General features: G+C 42.5%; 2 protein-coding genes across 3 annotated transcripts in view; both read right to left on the bottom strand.

Annotated features, from left to right (window-relative positions):
* Positions 1-21,504, bottom strand: part of Mrps6 (mitochondrial ribosomal protein S6) — an 89,710-nt gene that overhangs the window by 20,505 nt on the left and 47,701 nt on the right. The window lies entirely within an intron of this gene.
* Positions 10,254-21,504, bottom strand: part of Slc5a3 (solute carrier family 5 member 3) — a 38,716-nt gene continuing 27,465 nt past the window's right edge. For both annotated transcript variants that reach the window (XM_045150845.1, XM_004654460.2), the window contains exon 2: positions 10,254-17,244. In XM_045150845.1, the coding sequence (XP_045006780.1) occupies positions 14,754-16,910 (2,157 nt within the window). In that variant the 5' untranslated portion in view covers positions 16,911-17,244 and the 3' untranslated portion in view covers positions 10,254-14,753. The remainder of the gene's footprint in view (positions 17,245-21,504) is intronic.

Genomic DNA, 21,504 nt, shown 5'->3' with positions numbered 1-21,504 from the left:
CAAGCAACTTTAAAAACTGAAGATGTTTACATCTCTCCCATGGATATTTCAATTCCACTGACCTTGGGATTGAAAACTCCTGGGTACTGAAATGTCTTAAAGCTCTCCACGTGGAAACAAAGGTGAGAGCTACTCTCTTATCAGGAAGCTGGCTTCCTGTCATTCAAGGGGATGACTGGCTGAACTGCAATTTACAAAGGGCTTTAAGCACTAACCTGTTCTTTTAAGACAGACCACTCTTTCTCGAATGGCAGTTCCAGTGGTGGCTACCTGTCGTAAACACTTGAGAATCAGTTTGGGAACAAAACCAAAATTAAGATGCCCATGCTTGCTGGTCCAAGGGCATCCCCAAGTCCAGGATCCTCCTGCTGGGTTCATGTCTATCCTTTCCATCCCCCTTCCAGAAGCACTTTCAGATGAATAAAAGATGGGAAACAAGAAGACTGGCAGGAGGCCTGGTTACTATGGCAGCAAGTAAATGAAATGCCACAGCTTGTGAAATGGATAGTCAGAGCAGGAATCAGGTAGACATCACTGCGCTCCCTGTCTGGCTGACTGCTCTCCTTTGGGCACAGCCCAGTTCCCTGCTTTGCCTTGTATTTCACCTGCTTCACAGGTACAGAACAGCACGGGATGCCAGGGGGGCCTGCCAGGACAAGGAAGGTATGGACCAACACAGGGTTTGGACACTGGAGACAAAGGATGTGTAAGGAAATTCTACTTAGGTCCCATGACTCTCTTCAACGCCCGTGCAATGTTTAGATGACTGCTCAGGGGAAGGGACTGGGGGTGTTAATATGCATCAATAGAATTGAAAACATGGGCTCTGGTGAAGGAGTTAAAGTTGCATTCCTCGCTGAACAGACCAACAGTACACTCATCAACTAGGCTACTGTGTGGTGCTTAAATTCAAGCATTAAGTAAGGGACGGTGCTTAATAGCCTATTCTACCCTGAGCAGGGAAAAGCAAGGATGGAAATGCACAAAGAAACTATAGGCATAAAAACAGCCATCAAAGGGCTGGAGAGATACATGGTTTAGTAGTTAAGGCATCTGCCTGGAAAGCCAAAGGACCCAGGTTCCACCCTTTCAAGGGAAGTGTACTGTAAAGACATTCTTTTCGGCTTTATGGCAGTAAAAGTGACAGTTCAAGGTGTATTACATGCATTTTTAAAAATCATTTTTATTTATTTACTTGAGACAAACAGAAAGAAAGTAGGAGAGAGAGAGAATGGGCGTGCCAGGGCGTCCAGCCACTGCAAACGAACTCCAGACGCGTGCGCCCGCTTGTGCATCTGGCTAACGTGGGACCTGGGGAATCAAGCCTCGAACCGAGGTTCTTAGGCTTCACAGGCAAGCACGTAACCACTAAGCCATCTCTCCAGCCCACTTTTTTTTTTTTTTTTAAGAATGTGGAGAGAAAGAAGGGATAAAAGATTTTGGAAGGATGTAGGTAAACAAGGCAACAATGGAGACAACCAAGAATCAAAGCCACACGCACATGCGCGCTCACTCACTCACCACTAGATTTTCTCATACACACCTCTGGAATGGGGTTAAATCATGGCAATCAAAAGGGCAGTGGGACTCCAAGATGTGTATCTATCTGGAGGACTGCTATCTGCAGTGGCTATGTCTGAGAGCCTCTGGACAAGAAGCCTCATGGCTTTCCCACTCTAAGCAGGGGCGCTTAGAAAAAAAGAAGTGCGCAGAATGCCGAGACTGGATGTTTTACCTCTTAGCTCTCAGACTGATAAGAGGCTTTTTACCCTTCAGGTGTCATTTTGGGCTGGTGCAGGGACAAAACGCAGGCCCTCACACATGCTATGCAAGTGCTGTACCAGAGAGCTTTACCCAACCATACCCCCACAGTTTAAAATTTGAGCCAGTAACTAGTGAAGATGACAGGTTTATTTAACTCATGATTTGGAGACTGGTTTTCTGAATATATACTGAAGGGCCTATCTTACACTGAGGCTCTGAAGGCCAATGTGGAAGCTAAATTCCACCTACCCATTTGTTTACCTTATTTTTCTTTTTCAGAAGGTACCAAGGAGGTACACTACCCCTCACACTTCAGCCAAGCCCCAGATGAAGCCATGGATGAATTGGGGAGATTGAGCAAGAGTGCTGCTTCCACGGTGGGCCTGGCAATCAGCACCAGGGCGAAGGAGACAGATGCTAAGTAAGGATGGTCAACACTCGCCAAAGCAGAGATCCGGAGGCCTCCTAGGATGGGACGTCAAGCCCAGAAGCACTGCCTCTCCTCAGTAACTGACAGCTGCTCCCACAACACATAACCCACAACTCCGTGAGGAATACCATCAACCCCACTGAGGAGGGTCCCTACAGGAACAGGGGCAGGGACGAGGGAAAGGATGATACCAACAAATGACATAGCCATACTATGTATGTCTGTAATCAAACATACATGTACAGGTAAGCAACCAAGGACCAGCAAATAATTAAGAAAAGCCTTTAATATGAAAGATCAACAGGGTGCCAGGTGTGGTGGCGCACATCTTTAACCCCAGAACTTAGAAGGTAGAGGTAGAAGGATCACTATTTGAGGCCAGCCTGAGACTACAGAGTGAGTGCCAGGTCAGCCTGGGCTAGAGTGAGACAACCCCCCTCCACCGCCCACCTCGGGGGGAAAAACTAGAAAAGACCATCATAAATACATACCCCCCCCCCAAAAAAAAACCTGTCAGAGTAAATAAGGCCAGAGGAAATCTCTACCGTCTTCAGAGATGAGACTGTGCCATATTCACGGAACAAAACAAAAGACTGTAAAATAAAAGACACAAGCCACAAAAGCGCTCGGAACTAAAAAACATGATAGAAATCATTTAAAACTGTTAGGAACACCCATGTGAAGGGGGAAAAGACAGATAAAAAACGTAAAGAGGTGGCTGGGGAGGTGGATCAGTAGACAAAGTGCTTGCTACACAAGCAGTGAGTACCTGTGTTCAGATCCCCAGAACCTTTACACACCTGGGGCAGGCACGGGTCACGGCAGCACACCTTCAGCCAGAAGGGAGGTGCAGAGAGACGCATACGCTGGTTACAAGAGGTCCTCCCCTCAAGCAAGGCGAAATGTGAAGGCCAACACCCAGCTATCCTCACATGTGTACCAGCTTACACACACACACACACACACACACACACACACACACACACAGACACACAAATATGCCTTGTAAAACAACACCTACTGGCAGAAGTTTCAAGGGACAAAGAAAGAGAAAACAGGATCACCACCCCAGAACTGAGCTGGCACATTCAGACCCCCCACTGAGGGTCAGAGCAAGGAAAGACACACTTTCAGCAGGGTTGGCAAATTTTAGAACAAAGAACAGAAGCTAGGATATAGGGGCTTGGGTTTCCCAATTTCCACTTTTTTTCTAATTTTTAGTGGTGTTCTGGAAATGCTTCCCAACACAGAATTCTACATTCAAGTAGAATATTTTAAGTATGCACAATTTTTAGTTCTATGGAGATGTGAAGTTGAGAAAGTAAGTAGATAAATATTAGTTTGCTTCCATGTGGATATAGGAACACGGAATGAGGGAGGTCTTAACAGAAACCTCGGGCCTGGATTAGCACTGGAATTAGAAGGTACTCTGTACACTGCCTGGTGAAATCCTGACATCCCCCTGCAATAAGCACATGTACACCGTTCACTTCCTATAGGCAGCCTGACCCAACGAGGTCAAGGAAAGGGCAATATGAAGCCTGGGACATTCTGGTGTCCTAGAAAACAAGAACTACTCCAAGTTACCAGTGAAGCCATGTCAAAGCACCCCATTAGCTAAATGGGACAACATCTGAACAAAATGACGAAATGGCATACAGCCTACCCAATAAAGAAATCCATGTTTGTCCATGCTGACAGAGAAAAGGGAAGCACTGGAGTTCAGCATGGTCAAGAAGGGTTAAGACAAGACAGCCATCTTGTTCTATCAGCTATGGCTGAAGGAAAAGTTTCCAGTGGTCGCTAAGACCAGTGGGGGGAGAGGGGCTGGAGAGATGGCTTAGCGGTTAAGTGCTTGCCTGTGAAGCCTAAGGACCCCGGTTCCCCAGGTCCCACGTTAGCCAGATGCACAAGGGGACGCATGCATCTGGAGTTCGTTTGCAGAGGCTGGAAGCCATGGCGCGCCCATTCTCTCTCTCTCCCTCTATCTGTCTTTCTCTCTGTGTCTGTCGCTCTCAAATAAATAAATAAATAAATAAATAAAAGACCAGTGTGGGGGGGATGTCTAATTTAATGAAAAATAACCTGCTCATATAGCTTCAAACTCTCTCTCCACACATTCCTTACTACCTAAAGGAAAAAGGGAAACTGGACAAAGGAGCAATCTGGCAAGACATTACCTTCACTAAGCAGCAAAGTATTGTCAACAACAATGAGATTCATAGCCTAATGTGAGATTTTGAGGCTCTATCATTATGCTGTATGTGTGCCAGAAATGTACAGTCTGGATCTAATTATGAAGAGAAGTTAGTCTCAAATGGAGGGACAGTCAAAACATACCTGGCCTGGACTCACTCCCCCAACATCAGTATCACAAGTGAAAGAGGGGATGGGGAGATGGCTCAGAGGTTAAAGTTGCTTGCTTGCAAAGCCTGCAGGCTCCATGTAATTTCCCAACACCCACGTAAAGCCAGATACACAAGTGGCACACACACAAGTCTGGAGTTCATTTGCCATGGTATGCCCACATGCACTCTCTCTTGCACGTGTGCATTCTCAGTAAAATTTTTAAGGGGGTATGGTGGCACAGGCCTTTAATCCCAGCACTCAGGAGGCCAAGGTAGGAGGACTGCCATGAGTTCAAGGCTACATTGAGACTACACAGTGAATTCTGGGTCAGCCTGGACTAGTGCAAGACCCTACCTCAAAAAACAAAAGTGGGGCTAGGGAAATAGCTTAGTGGTTAAGGAGTTTGCCTGCTAAACCTAAGGGCCCTGGTTCGATTCCCCAGGACCCACGGAAGCCAGATGCACAAGGGGGAGCATGCATCTGGAGTTCATTTGCAGTGGCTGGAGGCCCTGACGTGCCCATTCTCTTTTTCTATCTGTCTCTTCCTCTCTCTCTCTCAATAAATTTTTTTTTTAAAAAAAGCAGGGGGGCATGCCAAGGGACTGTTCCAGACTAAAGTAAACAAGACACGTGAGACTAAACCATGCAGTAGCCTCTGAACAACTTAAAAACACGTTGCTGACAGTCCCAGAACCAGTAGCATTTGAAGAGTCTGGATTAAAATCACTGGTACTTTATGTAATTGATTTGTCTTGAAAAAAAGCACCCCAAGGAATTTAAGAGGTGGGATTAATTCTACAAACGGTTCTCTCAGAAGACTGCGGGACACACGCACAGGAGAGCAGACGTGGCAGTGTGCGAACTACTGGTAAATGTGGACTGAGATGACTCCAAACTTATTCTTCTTTTTATCCATATAGCTTTCTTGTAACTTGAAATTACAGGGAAAAGAGCTAAGAATTTTACTTACCCCATGCTTCACATGTGACTGAACTCTTGGTCAACATTTGTGAGTCAGTATTCACAATGGTTAAAAATGATAATGCCAACAGGGATAAATAAACCACTAATAAGCCAAGAATCAGACCTTCAATTGAGTACAGAGTACTATAAATCTGGGCAGACAGACACATGTTCACACTGAAAACAGTCACAGAAATGTAAATTTTTCATTTTATTCAAAGTTGGTACAGAAGTGCTAACATTTCCATAAAATAATTACTACACTTCAGTTACAGGACAAAATACCACAGAAAGGAATGTACTTTGCAAGAAATGTAATTCATCTTAAGTTTCCAAATACTTCTGAAGGCTAATGCAGCAGCTGGCAGAATAACGCGCAGTTTACACAGAACAGTGCAGTGTACGGGCAGCGAGGAGAGCCGACAGGTCTCCAGCGGCTCTGCTTCACTGTTTCCGTTATTTAAACAGTAACACTGAACACATGAAACCAAGATCATACATGTTTACAAGTTTAAAAATCAGCTGTATACAGAATAGCCAGGTTAGAATTGTCGTGAATGGTTAACACTTCAAAATCTACAGTTTTAATCATTGCTTTTCAATATGGAAGTAACCTGGTTTACGGAAAATTCTACTTTCTGTTTGCAACTAAAGCACTTCACAATGAGATAAGCCTGATTAGTTAACAACTTTAAAAGCAACAACAACAAACTAAAGACAATGGGTGATAAACTAAGCCAGTTTTGTAATTAAAAAAAAAAAAAAACAGTAACACACTGACATTCATCCACTGAATTCGTCACCACGGTGGTGCAAAGCGCCTGATGACACGATGCGCACACACAGGCGCGCTGCCTGGTCTCTTCCCGTGTAACAGGCAGGACACCGGAGAAGATATTTAACAACGTAATCATCATTTTCAAATGCATTAATTAATACTCACATATCAAAAGTATTAGATAAAAGCAGCAGTATTCTGCTGACATTTGGCTTAAAAATAAAGGAATGGATGAAGCAATTTCACAGGATATTATTAGAAAAAGAACTGGATTTCTTCTTGAAGAAGACTACTAACTTTTGCACAGCAACTATTTTTGATATCCATTTTATAAAAAAAAAAAAAAGAGAGAGAGAGAGAGAATCACTGAGAAGCCTAACACAGCTCATACGGAGACTGCCAACACAGTTTTGGACAGAAAGAAACAGCCCATCTCTGCTGAGCTCTGCTGGCAATCCACAAACTGAAGCAATAAAGGTGAGGGAAAGAGGAGGGACAGACTCCATACCATTATCCGATGCTAACATATGCTGCTATTAAAAAAAATATATATAAAGCTTTTACATTTTAACAACCCCACAGAAAAGTCCATGAGCAGAAGACTTGTTGATCTGTTTGCCACTCCCAAATGTGAGATCTCACAGTGAAATCAGAGCATTTTAATTGCATGTATTTACATTGCTAGGACTACTTTTTACCTAGGCTAATTAAAGCAGTTTTCCATGAGATTGCAAATGAAAAATGTTTCTGCCAAAAGAATGTTAAAAAGTGTTTTTTAAAATTTAATATCAACTCTCTTCAAGGTACAGAGCACACAGTAGAGAGGGTTAAAGATCATGACTGCTCTGCGTCATGATATTGCTAGGAAGACGTTCCAAACTGCTCTAGTTTCCTAGTTTTTCACACTCTTCGCCCTCAGCACCCACTTACCCTAAGGAGTTAGGTGCTCTCCCCTTTGGGTTGTAGGTACACCGCTCAGAAGTAGCTCCCCAGTGCTCACGTGAACGATCTGAAGCGTGTCACATGGCAAGTGCTTCTTTAAAAACAAAAAGGTTGAGGCTGGAGGGATGACTTAGCAGTTAAGGCGTTTGCCTGCAATGCCGAAGGACCCAGGTTCAATTCCCCAGGACTCATGTAAGCCAGATGCACAAGGAGCACAGGGCATCTGGAGTTCATCTGCAGTAGCTGGAGGCCCTGACATGCCCATTCTCTCCCTCCCCCCCTCTATCCCCCTCCCTCTTTCTCTGTCAAATAAATAAATAAATAAAAATAAAATATTTTTAAAAGGTGACATTAGTCTTTACCATCTGCCATCTTCATTAACGGTTATCAAGTCTTTCCCCTAAGATAACAAGATATGCAAAATAGAAGAGAAGAGGAAAATAGGTTAATCACTTCTCTCCTGTTCTGGTGTATCTTAAAACCCAGACAAAACTCAAGACAACTACTTTTTATTCCTGGCAGACATGAGACCACTTGGAAATAAAGAAATCAGGGGACAGTCTAGGGGCAATGAGCAGGAGAAACACATTTCCATCTTTTGTATGCACATTCACAGCTTTCCACTAATCTAGCCTTGGGAAGATACAGGGATGGGTCAAAACATCCTTCCTCCAGACGGTGCTGCTAGGAAGAGCACTGCTGCTGACTTTGCAAATCTGCCTCAGATTTAGTTTATGCTCAAAACACTGAGATCAAGTTATCTCTGAAATCAAGCACAGAAAGAAAACGAGGATGACTTCATCTCTCACACAGACCTACACAAAAATGAATACAGGATTTGCCCTGCTTCAGTGTGAATTTCTCCATGCTTTTCAGAGCCCTGTTGGCAAGAGGTAATATTTCTTTTAGACAATATTTAAAAACACAGCTCAAATGACTCCACAAGATACAGCAGAAGTTGTTACCTGTTCTAGCCACCGAAATCCCAAGTTGTCCCTATTTCTTTAGTTTCAGATTATCAAAGTGTGTCCACGAGCCTAATTTTTGCTTGTAACTCCCACGTATAATCACAGTATTTCTGACATCTATGGGCTCTCCATTCACCAATGAAGGACAAACTTAACAAGATTACTTTAAACCTCTCATCACTCAAGACCCACCACCAGCAGAAACAGCTCATTTTTAAGGCTTCAATACTGTGGTCTTCCTAACAACTCTGGGACCAACACTGGGTAGGTGTATCAGTGGCACTTATGAGTTGGTGAGAATGTTACTAGCCTTGTGCTTTTGATGTATGGAGAAACACAGGTATGAACATGGTTTTGTGCTCTTTACCGACCTCGAGCCTTCTCTCTCTCATGGAAATATGAAATGCTATTTACATGTGTTCTCAAGATACATTTATCGAGTATGTTGGAAAAATTATGTATGTAATTTTTAATTAGACAAAAGAGCAAATAATGACAAATAAATAACATTAAGCTGCAAAACAAATCTTAAACTAAGTTATTAGTGAACCTAAAGGCTATACACAAAAGCATAGAAATGTGGTTTTGTTAATCTCCTTCACAAGTTGCAATAAAAGTTTACAAAGAGTAACAACAAATAAGAGTCTTCTATTAAAAAAAGGAAAGGTGCAAAGTAGCATAGTCAATACTGGCGACCAGAAGACATTAATCCAAACACAAATTCCAACAATTGATCATGTATGCCGTGAAATAGCATATACATATTGACATTTGCCAATTTGAGATTTCAATAGCTTTCAGTCTAATTTTTCCAGTTATTAACACCAAAAAAATGTTGAGTCACTAATAACTACTCCACTTGCAGAAGTCTAGGCTACATTGATAAATTCAAAACTTAACTAGTCTTAAAAAAAAAAACAATCTAAGTAATACTGCTTTATCTAGCAGTGCTAAGGAGCAGGGAAAGATCACCAAGATACAACGGGGCTGTGGACATATGTGGTCATCTTGTGCTATTGTACAAATGGCAACATACACCATACGGGCAGAACTGAGTGAGTGTATGAAGTCTGGAAGGGGGAGGGGAGGGGACACAGGTTCAGGCGCAGCACTCCTCTGCCTTTCTGACAACAGGAGAACCACTGCTGTGAAGAGAATCAGATCACCGCGTGTCACCCTGACTGGCTCTTTGGCAGCTTTATCTTAACAAAGGCAACCAATTCAATAGTCACTATATGAAAGAAAGGTCCTAGCTTAAGACAACAGCTGCAGATCCGGTAGGATACTCTCCTCAAAAGTAAAGTGCGTGAGATCAGTAATGATACAGATTTACCAGCCCTTGTCCATTCATTTCAGATAGTTCTTATCTGCCAATTGTTAGCTGTTGGTTGCCAGATACATGAGTGGATTGCTTAATACCAAATAAATTAAACCCTACCTTTTATAAAAAGGAAGTGAGACAGAAACAAAAACAAAAATGACAACCATTTCACAACATTTTTTAAAGATGAGTCAGTAGTAAAGCCTTTCTTCCAGCAGAGAGTTTACGCGACCAAGTGTCAGTGGTTCGGGACTGACAAAGCCCACCACAAGGAACCCCAGCTAACTGTTCTCAAAGAAGCTGAGGAGTACCCCAACAGAAGACGGTGGCGAAACCATACCAAATCAAGAGAGCTCAGCTTAATGAGGAAAGGGGTCTCTAGCCCCAGTTAAGCCAACCACACACAGTACAAAAAAGATGCAATCAATCATAAGACCAAGCTAACTACCACAGCTCTTTATTCCAGACTATTTTTAACACATACTGCAAAAACAAGTCTTTGGACACCAAAAATTCCAGGTCCTCTCTGCATTCCAACACCATCACCTCAAGGGGGTTTTATTTTATTTTAAAAATGTTTCACTTCATTTATTAGAAAGAGACGGGGGGGGGGTCAGATAGAGAGAGAATAGGTGTACCAGGGCCTCTAGTCACTACAAGTAAACTCCAAAAAAGCATGTGCCACCTTGTGTAGCTAGCTTACGTGAGTACTGGAGAACTGAACGGGGGTCCTTAGGCTTCGCAGGCAAACGCCTTAACTGGTAAGCCATCTCTCCAGCCCTCAAGTGGATTTTTTTTTTTTTTAATGAACTATCACTATTGCTTTTTCCATAACTCGTGGAAATGGAACTTTGAAAACACTGAACTTCTATTGCTTTTACCATTAACCAACAGTAATTCTGAGAAAATTATTGTTCTCAACATTCTGAGCTAATATAAATTTGGTATATTTAAGCGTATGTCTGAATGAACCATTACTTGGTTCTAAGTTCAACATTGGGACAAAACAGCACTTTACACATCAAAACAGTATGCTCATACTGGACTGAAGAGCTGAGAAGGAATTTACTAAGGCTGAAATAAAGAACATGTGATTAAACTGAGAAAGGATGTGTGATAAGATGATCAGTCTCTGTCATTTGTAAAACATGTCTGGGCTGAAGAGTAAAGCCTAAAACTATGTTTTTAAATAAATCACCACTATCACTCACTTTACCTCTACTGTACTCATAAATTCACACTTTACAGTAACATTAAACTGGGGTCATCCCCCTGTGTTCTAATTTATACAGAGGGGGATTTAAACCAGCTGAGAGCCCAGAGGCTTCAAGTTCTAGAATTCAGTGAACATCTGCCAACATCTCTACAGATGACTACTACTTCTTCTATTGTTTGTTTGTTTGTTTTTTGAGGTAGGGTCTTGCTGTAGCCCATGCTGACCTGGCATTAAGTCTCAGGCTGGCCTCGTATTCACAGCAATCCCCCTACCTCTGCCTCCTGAGTACTGGGATGAAAGGTGTGTGCCACCATGCCCAGACTTTTTTATTTACCAATGTTTGTTCTTTACCAATCTGTTCACATCTATATCACATCCAGGGACTTGTCAAGATCTCACCCTAGTTTTTGACTTAGAAGAACTTTCTATTGGGTAGGCTTTACGATCACATAACAAGACTGGTCTTGAGCACATCTTTTTTCTCAACACAAATCTAGGAAATGGGGGAGGTGTCACTCCCATATGGTCCCTTTTCAGTTACCACACTTCAGGTAAAATAAGACAGGGGATAAGGCATGAAGAAATAAAGCAATCCTAATCTTAATCATAATCCAAGTAGGAATGCTGAATGACGTAATCCTTTGGTGGCTAACAATAAAGCTGTTTTTTTTTTTGGGGGGGGGGGACCTAGATGACATTAAATGGTATCCAAAAGAGAGGGGAGGATCATGCACCTTTGACACAGAAAGAAGCTAAAAACCCAGGAGGTAGAATTCTCAAGATTCTGAATTGCCACGGACAAGACTTTTACCTCCTGTTTAGCTTCAGATTAGAGCTGAACATCTTTGCCATTGATTGTTAAAACAGGAAGTTTCAGAGGGAAGGGCCTGCTCCTCTCTTGCAGTGCCCTTCCTAAGTTATGGGTACAGACCCTGGGCAGCTTCTTTGTGCAAAATAATGGATCCTTTGAGCCAAGTAAGTGCAAAGGAAGCCCTAGTGATCAGATCTACTGAATTTGGGCCAAAGGATCAGTGCTATTGCTTGACACTTCTCTACAGACAAAAGATCACCTCCTGAAAAGATCAGCTGAAGGAGAGAGTGGCTCAGCTGCTTATTCCTGTGTGGCAGGTCAGAATCTCCCAAGGTAAGAGAGAAGTTCTCAGTCCCACAACAGAGCCCACAGTCATTCTGCATGCTGGAGAGTAAACCCTTTCATCAAATCTGCTTGTAGAGTGTCTGATAAGACAAACACCTAGGAGCAAGGAACCAGTCATAGCATAGGTCAGATGGTATTTCTTTCTGCTTTGTAGACTAGTAGTCTCGCCAGCTCCATTCTGACTTTCAGCCACTGTTTTAGTCAGTACCACCACTCTTAGTTACATATTATTATCTGCAGATCTGTGTCACCTTTAAAGATTCATGTATGCAGATAAAGTATGGAAATGTTACAGCTTAAGACAGTGTGTGCGTCACTCCAGGAACACTCATTCTTCTGAAGTTTACACTGAAGACTGGGCCCCTGAAATGAGGCTGCCCCCAGCAATTCACACACTTCTTTGAGCACACTACCCTACCCCTTACTGGGAAGCAGTAAGAAGGAAGAGCCTCGGGGACTTCAGACTACTAAATGATGCTTGTACTAGTAAGAATGAACAGTTTAATGATGTTAAGTCACCCTTATTTACAGACATTAGACTCTAAACTTGGCTACTGCTACTGCCCATCAATAGACACAAGATGATGCATTTTTGTGGATCTTACTAAGACAACAGCAGAGGAAAGTGAAGGGAATCCTAATACTCCAAAGCTATTAGGACTCAACATTAAATAACAAATGGGGAGAGAATGATGCTATAAACAGGAGGGACAGGCACGCTGGCTGCCCATCCGAAGTGTCAACACAGGAATGTGTTCAGAGCCAAAGAAAATGTTAACTCCTGCAACTAATGCCAATTTGGAAAACCTAAGATCCCATTACTTGCCCAAATGTCAAAAGGTTATCACAAAGGAAGAACTCTTCCTTTGAAAAAAAAAATAGCTCAAACCATTTGTCCAAATATATCTGGACAAACTCTGAATCCAGATCTGGAGAACTGATTTCTGTTCTTCCCAAATAGGTTTCGTAACCCTGGACACGTCACAGCCTCAACCTCCACTCAAGAAAGAATGGTCCTTCTATCTATTTGGCCCCTAGTTGACAAATCTTAAGAATGAAAGTGAGAGGAATAAAATGTACAAGGCACTCTAAGCTCTTCAGAAATACATGCCATTCAAACATTTAGTTCTTTTTAACCTACAGACTCAGTCCATCAGAAACCTCCTGAAAACAGGAAGACAGTATGCTACCTGATAGTTCCTAAAATCAACTTCGGACTAGTCAAGTCCATCACTAACAAACTAGTTTATGTATTACAAAAAAATTTAGTATTAGGACTGAGTTTTGATTCAAAATCTACAAAATTACCTATAAAAGTAATTAATTTTTCCTAAGTACAAGGCTTAATAAAAATCATGCATTTTAAAAAGTTATCAGCTTACAGAAAGTCAAAGAAAGTAGATACACAATTGGCTTTCTTCATCTTTCAGAGGAAAAGGGGCAGTGTTGAGGACACAGACCTACGTCATCTGTAAAATTCTTCTCTAACATCTTTTGTATCCTAGTTCACTGAGGAGAAAAATAGCCTGTGAAAAAGACTTGTTACCCATGGATATTTCAACTGAGCACCAAGCCATGTCAAGATAAAATCTATCATCACAAGTCTTCCAATGTTCTCTACAAGCAACACTGGTTGTTCCTGGCACCTTCTGAACATGGTATCCATCCCACAGAAAGCCTACAAAGATAACTCATCAATGGCAAGTGTACACTTCCAGTTTCCTATTACTTAACGACCAGCTTCTACTGAAACACCCTCATGCTCTGACAGACTACGGATATAAAGCTGCAGAGGCTATGTGCCAATGGCACATCTTTTGAGAAAAACAAAAATCAGGAAAAGAACTTGTGAGGAATAGAATATGGTCTCAGATTTAGACTTTTCCCTCCCAGCACACAAAAGCTATGTCTACTCTTCCTCACAACACTGGACACTATCTTTCAATTGGATCCAGTTGGAAAGGCTCTTGGCCAATTAACAAAGAATGCTATAAAAATGACATGAAGAAGCTAGAAAATATTTAGCATAAGTTAATCAAGTGCTACTTTATAGCTGGTAATTCCCAAACTGTATTTTAAAATAATTTTAATTTGGTCAACATCTGGGGGGGGATCATCAGCAACATTTACTTCCCCCTCATAATAATGTAAAAAAAACACAACTGTAACAAGTAACTTTATAGACAGACTTGGTAGTTGAGTATGGTCCACTTAAGCTTCCATGACAGAAGGGAAACAAAACTTAGGGAGCGGGACTGGGCTAAAGCCCATCACCACCTCCCAAAAGTCTACATACAGGTGGTACAAAAATACCTACAGGGGAACATTCTTCCTTTCTCGGGGCAAGCAGAATCCATAGACTCATGCTAACAAAAAGACCTGGCAAACTAATTTGTCCTGAAATTATTACCATCCAAGCATATTAGACTTTCAATATATAACTGATCAGTCTCTACAAATTCAGTTTATCACAGTGGGTATTACAAAGACAAAAAACTTACAAATGAGCAAATCTACTTCATCGTAAGGTCTACTGAGACTTGGCAGTGCAGACAACACCTTACCCATGACACCTTAACATATGTTCTTCTCTATGTGACCTATGAGAACGAATGGTCTCTCCTTAACTTTGGTATGGAAAATTCTAAACCACATTTTTACACAATTCAGTCTGTTTTGCTTCATTTAAATTGAAGATTTACTTTTGTCCATCTCTGGGGAAATAAAGTCTTGCAAATAGATGATTTTCTACTAAGTAAAATTTGGCTAAAACCTTCAGCGTAAACAATGCCTGAGAGATGCAACAGTTACATTTTTTTTTCCCAAAGATCAGTATTTTCTTAAGTGTCTCACCATATCCTTAAGTTCATATGGAGAAATAAACAAACATGAAAATTCCAAGCGAACACACAGCACAAAGTCCAATATTTAGTACTACTTTAACTTGTGGAGTCTCTTCTAACATTTGTAAACAAACGGCCTCCTCATCCATCAGGTCTCTGAGACTCCTCTTGCTGAGGCTCTTACTCTTGAAACCGCAAAACCAGTCTATGAATTTCCAGTACCGACTTCCATTCTCCGTCTCTTTCTTTCTCTCTTTCTCACCCATGAGAGCAGCTTGCCCATTGGAATAAGCATCCACTGGAGTTTCGGCCTCTGAGTGACCCAAGGAAGCCACTGGGTTGCCCTCCTCTTTGCATGTCACCAGTAGATTAACATCTTCTGGCTGAAGGCCCTTGATACTACCCTCAGATTTCCCATTGGGAATGACCTGGTTGATGGGCTCGGCGCTCCCGCTGCACCTCAGGATGCTCTTCTCTTGCATTGTGTACGGCTCGTCTCTCTGAGAGCAGCTCTCCTTCGTTACCACGATCTTCTTGGACCAGAAGATGGTGGTGCGAATCTGCTCCTTTGTGGGAGGTGCTGTGAACAGGCTAACAATCACAGTAATGAGTCCTGTGATCCAAAACAACGCTGTGGCCACATACATATAATGGATGTCCTTGATGAAGCCCGGCCGGTTGTCAGGTTGGTCACATTCTGGGGCACGGTATGTAAACGCCAGTATCAAACGGACAGCTCCAAGAATAAAGCCTGCCATTCCACCATAGAATGCCCCTTGCTCGTTGCAGCGCTTCCAGAAGATTGCCAGGAGGAAGAGAGCCGCCACGGGAGGGGTCAGATAATCCGCCACCTCCTGGATGTAAAGGTACATCTGGCCTCCTTGCATCTCCACAATGATTGGCACCCATGCTATGCTGATCACAACCATAAAAGCCACAAATATCCTGCCCACAATCATTAGTTCCCGGGAGCTTGCACTCTTGCGGATGAGTTTGTACACATCAAGGGTGAATATGGTACTGGCACTGTTAAAGATCGAGTCCAGGTCACTCATCAGGGCTGCAATCATCACGGCCATCATCAAACCCCGAAGGCCCACAGGCACCAGCTTCATGACCAGGTGTGGGTATGCAATATTGGAGCACCCGGCTCTGCTTCCGCACACTTGCATGCAGTGCTCTGGGTTGATGCAAGCAATATCATCAGTAAACAGTATCCTGGAAATCATTCCTGGCACAACTATGATAAACATTGGTAGAAGCTTCAAGAAGCCAGCCATAAGAGTAGAGCCTTTGGCGTGAGCAATGTTCTTGGCTGCTAAGACCCTCTGCACGATAACCTGGTCAGCGCACCAGTACCATACTGAGGCTGGGGTCTGCCCAAGAACAAATCCAGGCCATGGAACATCTTCATCTGTTGGACCTCGCAACATTTTTAGGGCATTTTCCTTGGGATCGGTGTTACAAGAATTTGTGTTGGAAAGGTTGTACGTCAACAAAATGGAAGTGACATTGGGTGAAGCCATCATGTACCTTCTCTTAACTTCCTCAAACCCGCCAACCTCCATCATGCTAATGATCATAAGTGTGAGTGCCCCAATGATCATGAGCAGAGCCTGTAAAGTGTCTGTGTAGATCACTGCAACAAGGCCTCCAGTGACAGTCAGCAGAGCAGTCATGCCAATGAGCAGGATAACAGACACATAAAGGTTCCAACCCAAGGATTCCTGGATAAAGAGGGCACCTGAATACAAATCCACTGAAAGCTTGGTGAAGATATAGAGAATCAGAGACAAGGCTGCAAAATAGACCTGAATCCTATGCCCACCAAATCGCTTGGACAAATATTCGGGCATGGTGTATACCCCTGACCGGATGTAAATTGGGATGAAAACCCAGCCCAGAAGTTGTAAAAGCAGTAAGGCATTGAATTCCCATGCGCCGACTGCAAATCCACTGGCAGCTCCAGATCCTGCTAGCCCAATGAAGTGCTCACTCCCAATATTGCTCACAAACAGAGAGGCACCAATCGCTACCCAGGTCATAGAGCGCCCCGCCAAGAAGTATCCACTCACGGTGCTTCTATTAGACTTCCACATGGCAAAAAAACCAATGCACATGACCAGAATAAAATACAGGGCCACTATGGCAATGTCTGCTGTCTCCAGTACAGCCCTCATTCTGGTCACTTGTGAATAAAAATGTCCAAATGACAGAAGTGTCCAACTTTTTATGACTTATTAGTAACCCCAGCCAAGTCTGTAAACCGTACGTGAACTGGACTACACAGACACAGCAGGTCAAAGTCTTTGTCCTTTGGTTTGCTGTCTTGATGGTGGTGGTTGTGATAAACTTGGAAGGAGACAGTTTAAATTTTCCTCCGCTTCGTAATTGGGATTGAGAACTTAGCTCGTACTTTTAATCCACTCTCCACAAGACCATCAGCATTTACTCAGGTGTTGGAGGAGAAATTCTGAGTTGCAGCTAAGTCTAGTGAAGCCTATTGTACCAACCCTGCAAGGCAGCAAAGACAAAAGACAAAGATTGAATTAGAGGAGCGTCTCACCAAGTGATGAGGAAACTTTCAATCGAGTAAACATGGTGCAATAAGACATTTGATTTGTTATAAAAAGGAAAAAAAAAACTGTAAAAAATTCACTTTAGTACTACAGCAAAGGACAATCTATACTGTCACAGCTAAAGGTAAAGTCAGTGGTAGCAGTCACCATTCAGAACAAAGAACAGATTCATTGACGGTCTTAACTCCTCCAGCAGTAATTGCCTATCATGGTATGAGTCCTTTCTTGTCTTACTGTGGCATCAGTCTGAAACAGGAATCAACATCTTAAGGGCACTCTAACAGGTCAAAGGGACACCAGATATTCATAAGGAAACAAATCTTCAAATATTACAAATCCCAAGAGAAATGGGGAGGGGCTAACCTTAGAGCCAGGTAGGCTCTTAGCCGGAACAGCAGGCATGTTTCCTAGGCATTACCATCTTCCTTAAGAATTAAAACAGAAAACAAAGAACTTTTCCATCTATGCAAACCTATTGTTATGAAACTTTCCTAAATTCCTACTGTAAATGTCTGTACAGCTACCAAATGCTAACTTAAATTTGTGACATGGGTAGTAGAAAATAAAATACTAGATACACACACACACAAAACTGCAAGCACACAACTTCCAGAACCACCCTAAAATGTTTCTCTTTCAGCTACTGAGATATTAGAAGATAAAAAGAAAACTTTAAGAGACAATTCCCTTTCTTTCCTTTTCTTCAGGCATTATTTCCAAGAGAACCTCTGAGAAGAGAAAGCCAAAACAGTCAAGGTTTGATCCTTTTTTTTTTTTTAATTTTTTTTTTTATTTACTTATTTGAGAGCGACGGACACAGAGAGAAAGACAGGTAGAGGGAGAGAGAGAGAATGGGCATGCCAGGGCTTCCAGCCTCTGCAAACGAACTCCAGACACGTGCACCCCCTTGTGCATCTGGCTAACGTGGGACCTGGAAAACCGAGCCTCGAACCGGGGTCCTTAGGCTTCACAGGCAAGCGCTTAACCGCTAAGCCATCTCTCCAGCCCGGTTTGATCCTTTTTAAAAAATATTTATTTATTTACTTTGGGGGGGAAGGCAGATAGAATGAGAGAGAAAACAGGTGCACAGGACCTCCAGTTGCTCACTGCCAATGAACTCCAGACACATGCACCACCTTGTACATCTGGCTTACATGGATCCTGGGAAATTGAACTGGGTCCTCTGGCTTTGCAGGCAAGCACCTTCACTGCTAAGCCATTTCTCCAGCCCAAGGTTTGACTTTGGTAAAATATTTTTAACGTCTTTGTTGTCATTAAAAGTATGAAAAGCAGGGCTGAAGAGATGGCTTAGCAGTTAAGTGCTTGCCTGTGAAGCCTAAGGACCCCAGTACGCGGCTTGATTCCCCAGGACCCACATTAGCCAGATGCACAAGAGGGCACATGCATCTGGAGTTCATTTGCGATGGCTGGAGGCCCTGGCATGCCCATTCTCTCTCTCCCTTTTTCTCTGCTGTTGCTCTCAAATAAATAATTGAAATAAACAAACAAAAAAAAAGTATGAAAAGCAAAAAGAGAGAAAAGAAAGGTTTTCTGGAATTTGAATTGTCTTCCAAACCTGAACAAAATAAATATCTGTCAACCTTTAAGTAATCTTCAATAAACCCACACAGTTTTTCAGTCCTGGATTATGATAACCACACTGTAAAACAGACATTTAACTGTAACTAAAACCAAATTTATGAATTTGATGGTTCTCCTCCTGGTAGAGACAAATTCTGAATCTTCAAAGTTAATTGTAACTGTACTTGACAGTTATATGAAAACCATTACTAATCAAAATACTACTGCCATATGTTAACTTCTAAGTGGTTTCTTTCATTGGGCAACCTCAAAATAAATGCTTAAAAAAGCTGCTGCATTCTGATAAATCTGGGGATTTTCTTTTTTAAAATCAATAGTATACTTAAAAGCCATAAATTATACTAAAGCCACTACTTCTCAAAACTGTTCAAAATAAGAAACTCTCCCCACCAACATGAAAAGCTAGACATGTTGCCTACACACTAATGATCCACCAAATTTGGTTAGGCCTAACCCATGAAGCCAGCTGGATAAAAATGTCAATCCCATCCTCACCTCACAGAGGTACTTACAATTTCTTAGATTAGCAAATGAAGCAGATTAAAATCCTGCCTACAAAAAGCTATCAACAAAAGGTCAAGGCAAAAATAAATAAATAAATAAAAAATCAACAATTGGAATCTCTATCACTTTATACTTGCTAAATCCGGAAGCTTGTCATATTTTATGAGCACCTTTGTCATTCCTGAAAATTTTCAGGTTTTCAAAGAAATACTCTGAAATTGTTTAGGAAGACTCGCTAAACCCAAGTTATTTACCAACGTGCCTTATGTGCCAATATATAAAAAAAAAGTCCTCAAGTGCTGGCAGTCATGAACTCCTGCCCTCAGAGATGTCCCTGTCACTCAAGATCCAGACACAGCCTTGTCAATTGCTCTCCTACACAGGTAAGCCCGACTCCAAGAGGGTCAGGAGGTCTTGAGGTAAAGCTCTTCTCAGTGATAGTAGCCAAACGTGTTTTCCAGAGGGTGAGCAAGCACCTACAGCCTTGTCTGCAGGGCAGTGGGATGGGTCTGTGCCCACGGCTTCCAGAGCAGCTTTCTGGTCAGAGGCGAAGTGCTTTAAAGGCAGGCAGGAGCTCCTTGCCTGTCACACAAAGCAGTGCCACACCAGCAGGCCCGCTTCCCGCTGTGAAGAAAGATACAGGCAGAGCAGATTCCTAAGACACACTGCTCTCTCCATGTGGTTGACTGATCCATGCAGACCTGCCTCTACTTCCTTAGCTGCAGCTCTACTCACACATGGCAGGTACCAGAGGGTGGCCAAACGTGAGCTCACAGCTGGGCATGGAGGTACATACCTGTAGTCCCAATACTCAGGGGGCTGAGGCAGGAGTGCCATCGTTTCCAAGCCAGCCTGGGCCATAAAGTGAGACCCCTGTGTCATAAAACATCAAACTGGGCTGGACAGAGGGCTCAGCAGGTAAGGCACTTGCCTGCAGAGCCTAACACCTGGAGTTAAGATTCCCCAGTACCCACGTAAAGCAAGATGCACAAGAGAGCGCACACATCCGGAGTCAGTTCACAGTGGCTGGAGGCTGTGGCTCGCCCGTTCTCTCTGTCTCTCTTCTATCTCTCTCTGCTTGCAAATAAACAAATCGATCTTTTTTTTTAAAGAAACACCAAACTGAGGTTACTGCTTTCTGCTGCTTTATATCCTTGAAAGGTCAGCTTAAGCCAGAGAACCTACCTGAAAAAATAAATAAATAAAAATCCCTTCAGATGTCATAAAAATTGTTTACCAAGGGCCTGGAGAAATGGTTTAGCAGCTAAGGTGCTTGCCTGTGAAGCCTGAGGACACAGGTACCAACATAAGCCAGATGTACAAGGTGACGCATGCATCTAGAGTTTGTGTGCAGGGGCTGGAAGCCCTGGTGTGCCCATTCTCTCTCTTTCTGTCAAATAAACAAATAAATAAAATGTTTTTTGAAAGTTATTTACCAAAACATTTAGTTATGATGACGAAATCTCACTTTATTCTTCTATGACAGGGTTAACTATATTATTTCATCTACCAAACTAGGAAATTATTCTTGAATAATCTATAAAATCCAAAATATGTGTATCTAGGGCTGGAAAGATGGCTTAGCGGTTCGAGGCTGAATTCCCCAAGACCCACGTTAGCCAGATGCACAAGGGGGCGCACGCATCTGGAGTTCATTTGCAGTGGCTGGAAGCCCTGGCGTGCCCATTCTCTCTCTCTCTATCTCTGCCTCTTTCACTCTCGATCTCTCTCATATAAATAAATAAATAAATAAACAAACAAACAATCAAAAAAATTAAAAAAAATAAAGTGAACAAAATATGTGTATCTAAAGACACATGCCACATCATAAAAATCAAACAGGGAGCAAGGTAACTGAACTCAGATAGTTATGGTGACACCAAAGGGACCAAACAACCATGTCCTGGGGACAGTGTACGTGCTAAAGGGAGAATCTGCAAAGGCCCAGGGAAGTCAGTAGTAGCAGGCCCGGGAGGTCTTATACATTGATGCAAATGAGAAACATGGGGGTGACAGAGACCTCCGAAGACCCCACAGCTTCAATTACCACCTCTGTGTAACCTACCAAAAACAAAGGAAAAACATTAAA

This window comes from Jaculus jaculus, chromosome 5 (assembly GCF_020740685.1).
Source record: "Jaculus jaculus isolate mJacJac1 chromosome 5, mJacJac1.mat.Y.cur, whole genome shotgun sequence".
Lineage (NCBI taxonomy): Eukaryota > Metazoa > Chordata > Mammalia > Rodentia > Dipodidae > Jaculus > Jaculus jaculus.
This window is presented reverse-complemented; position numbering and strand designations above follow the sequence as displayed.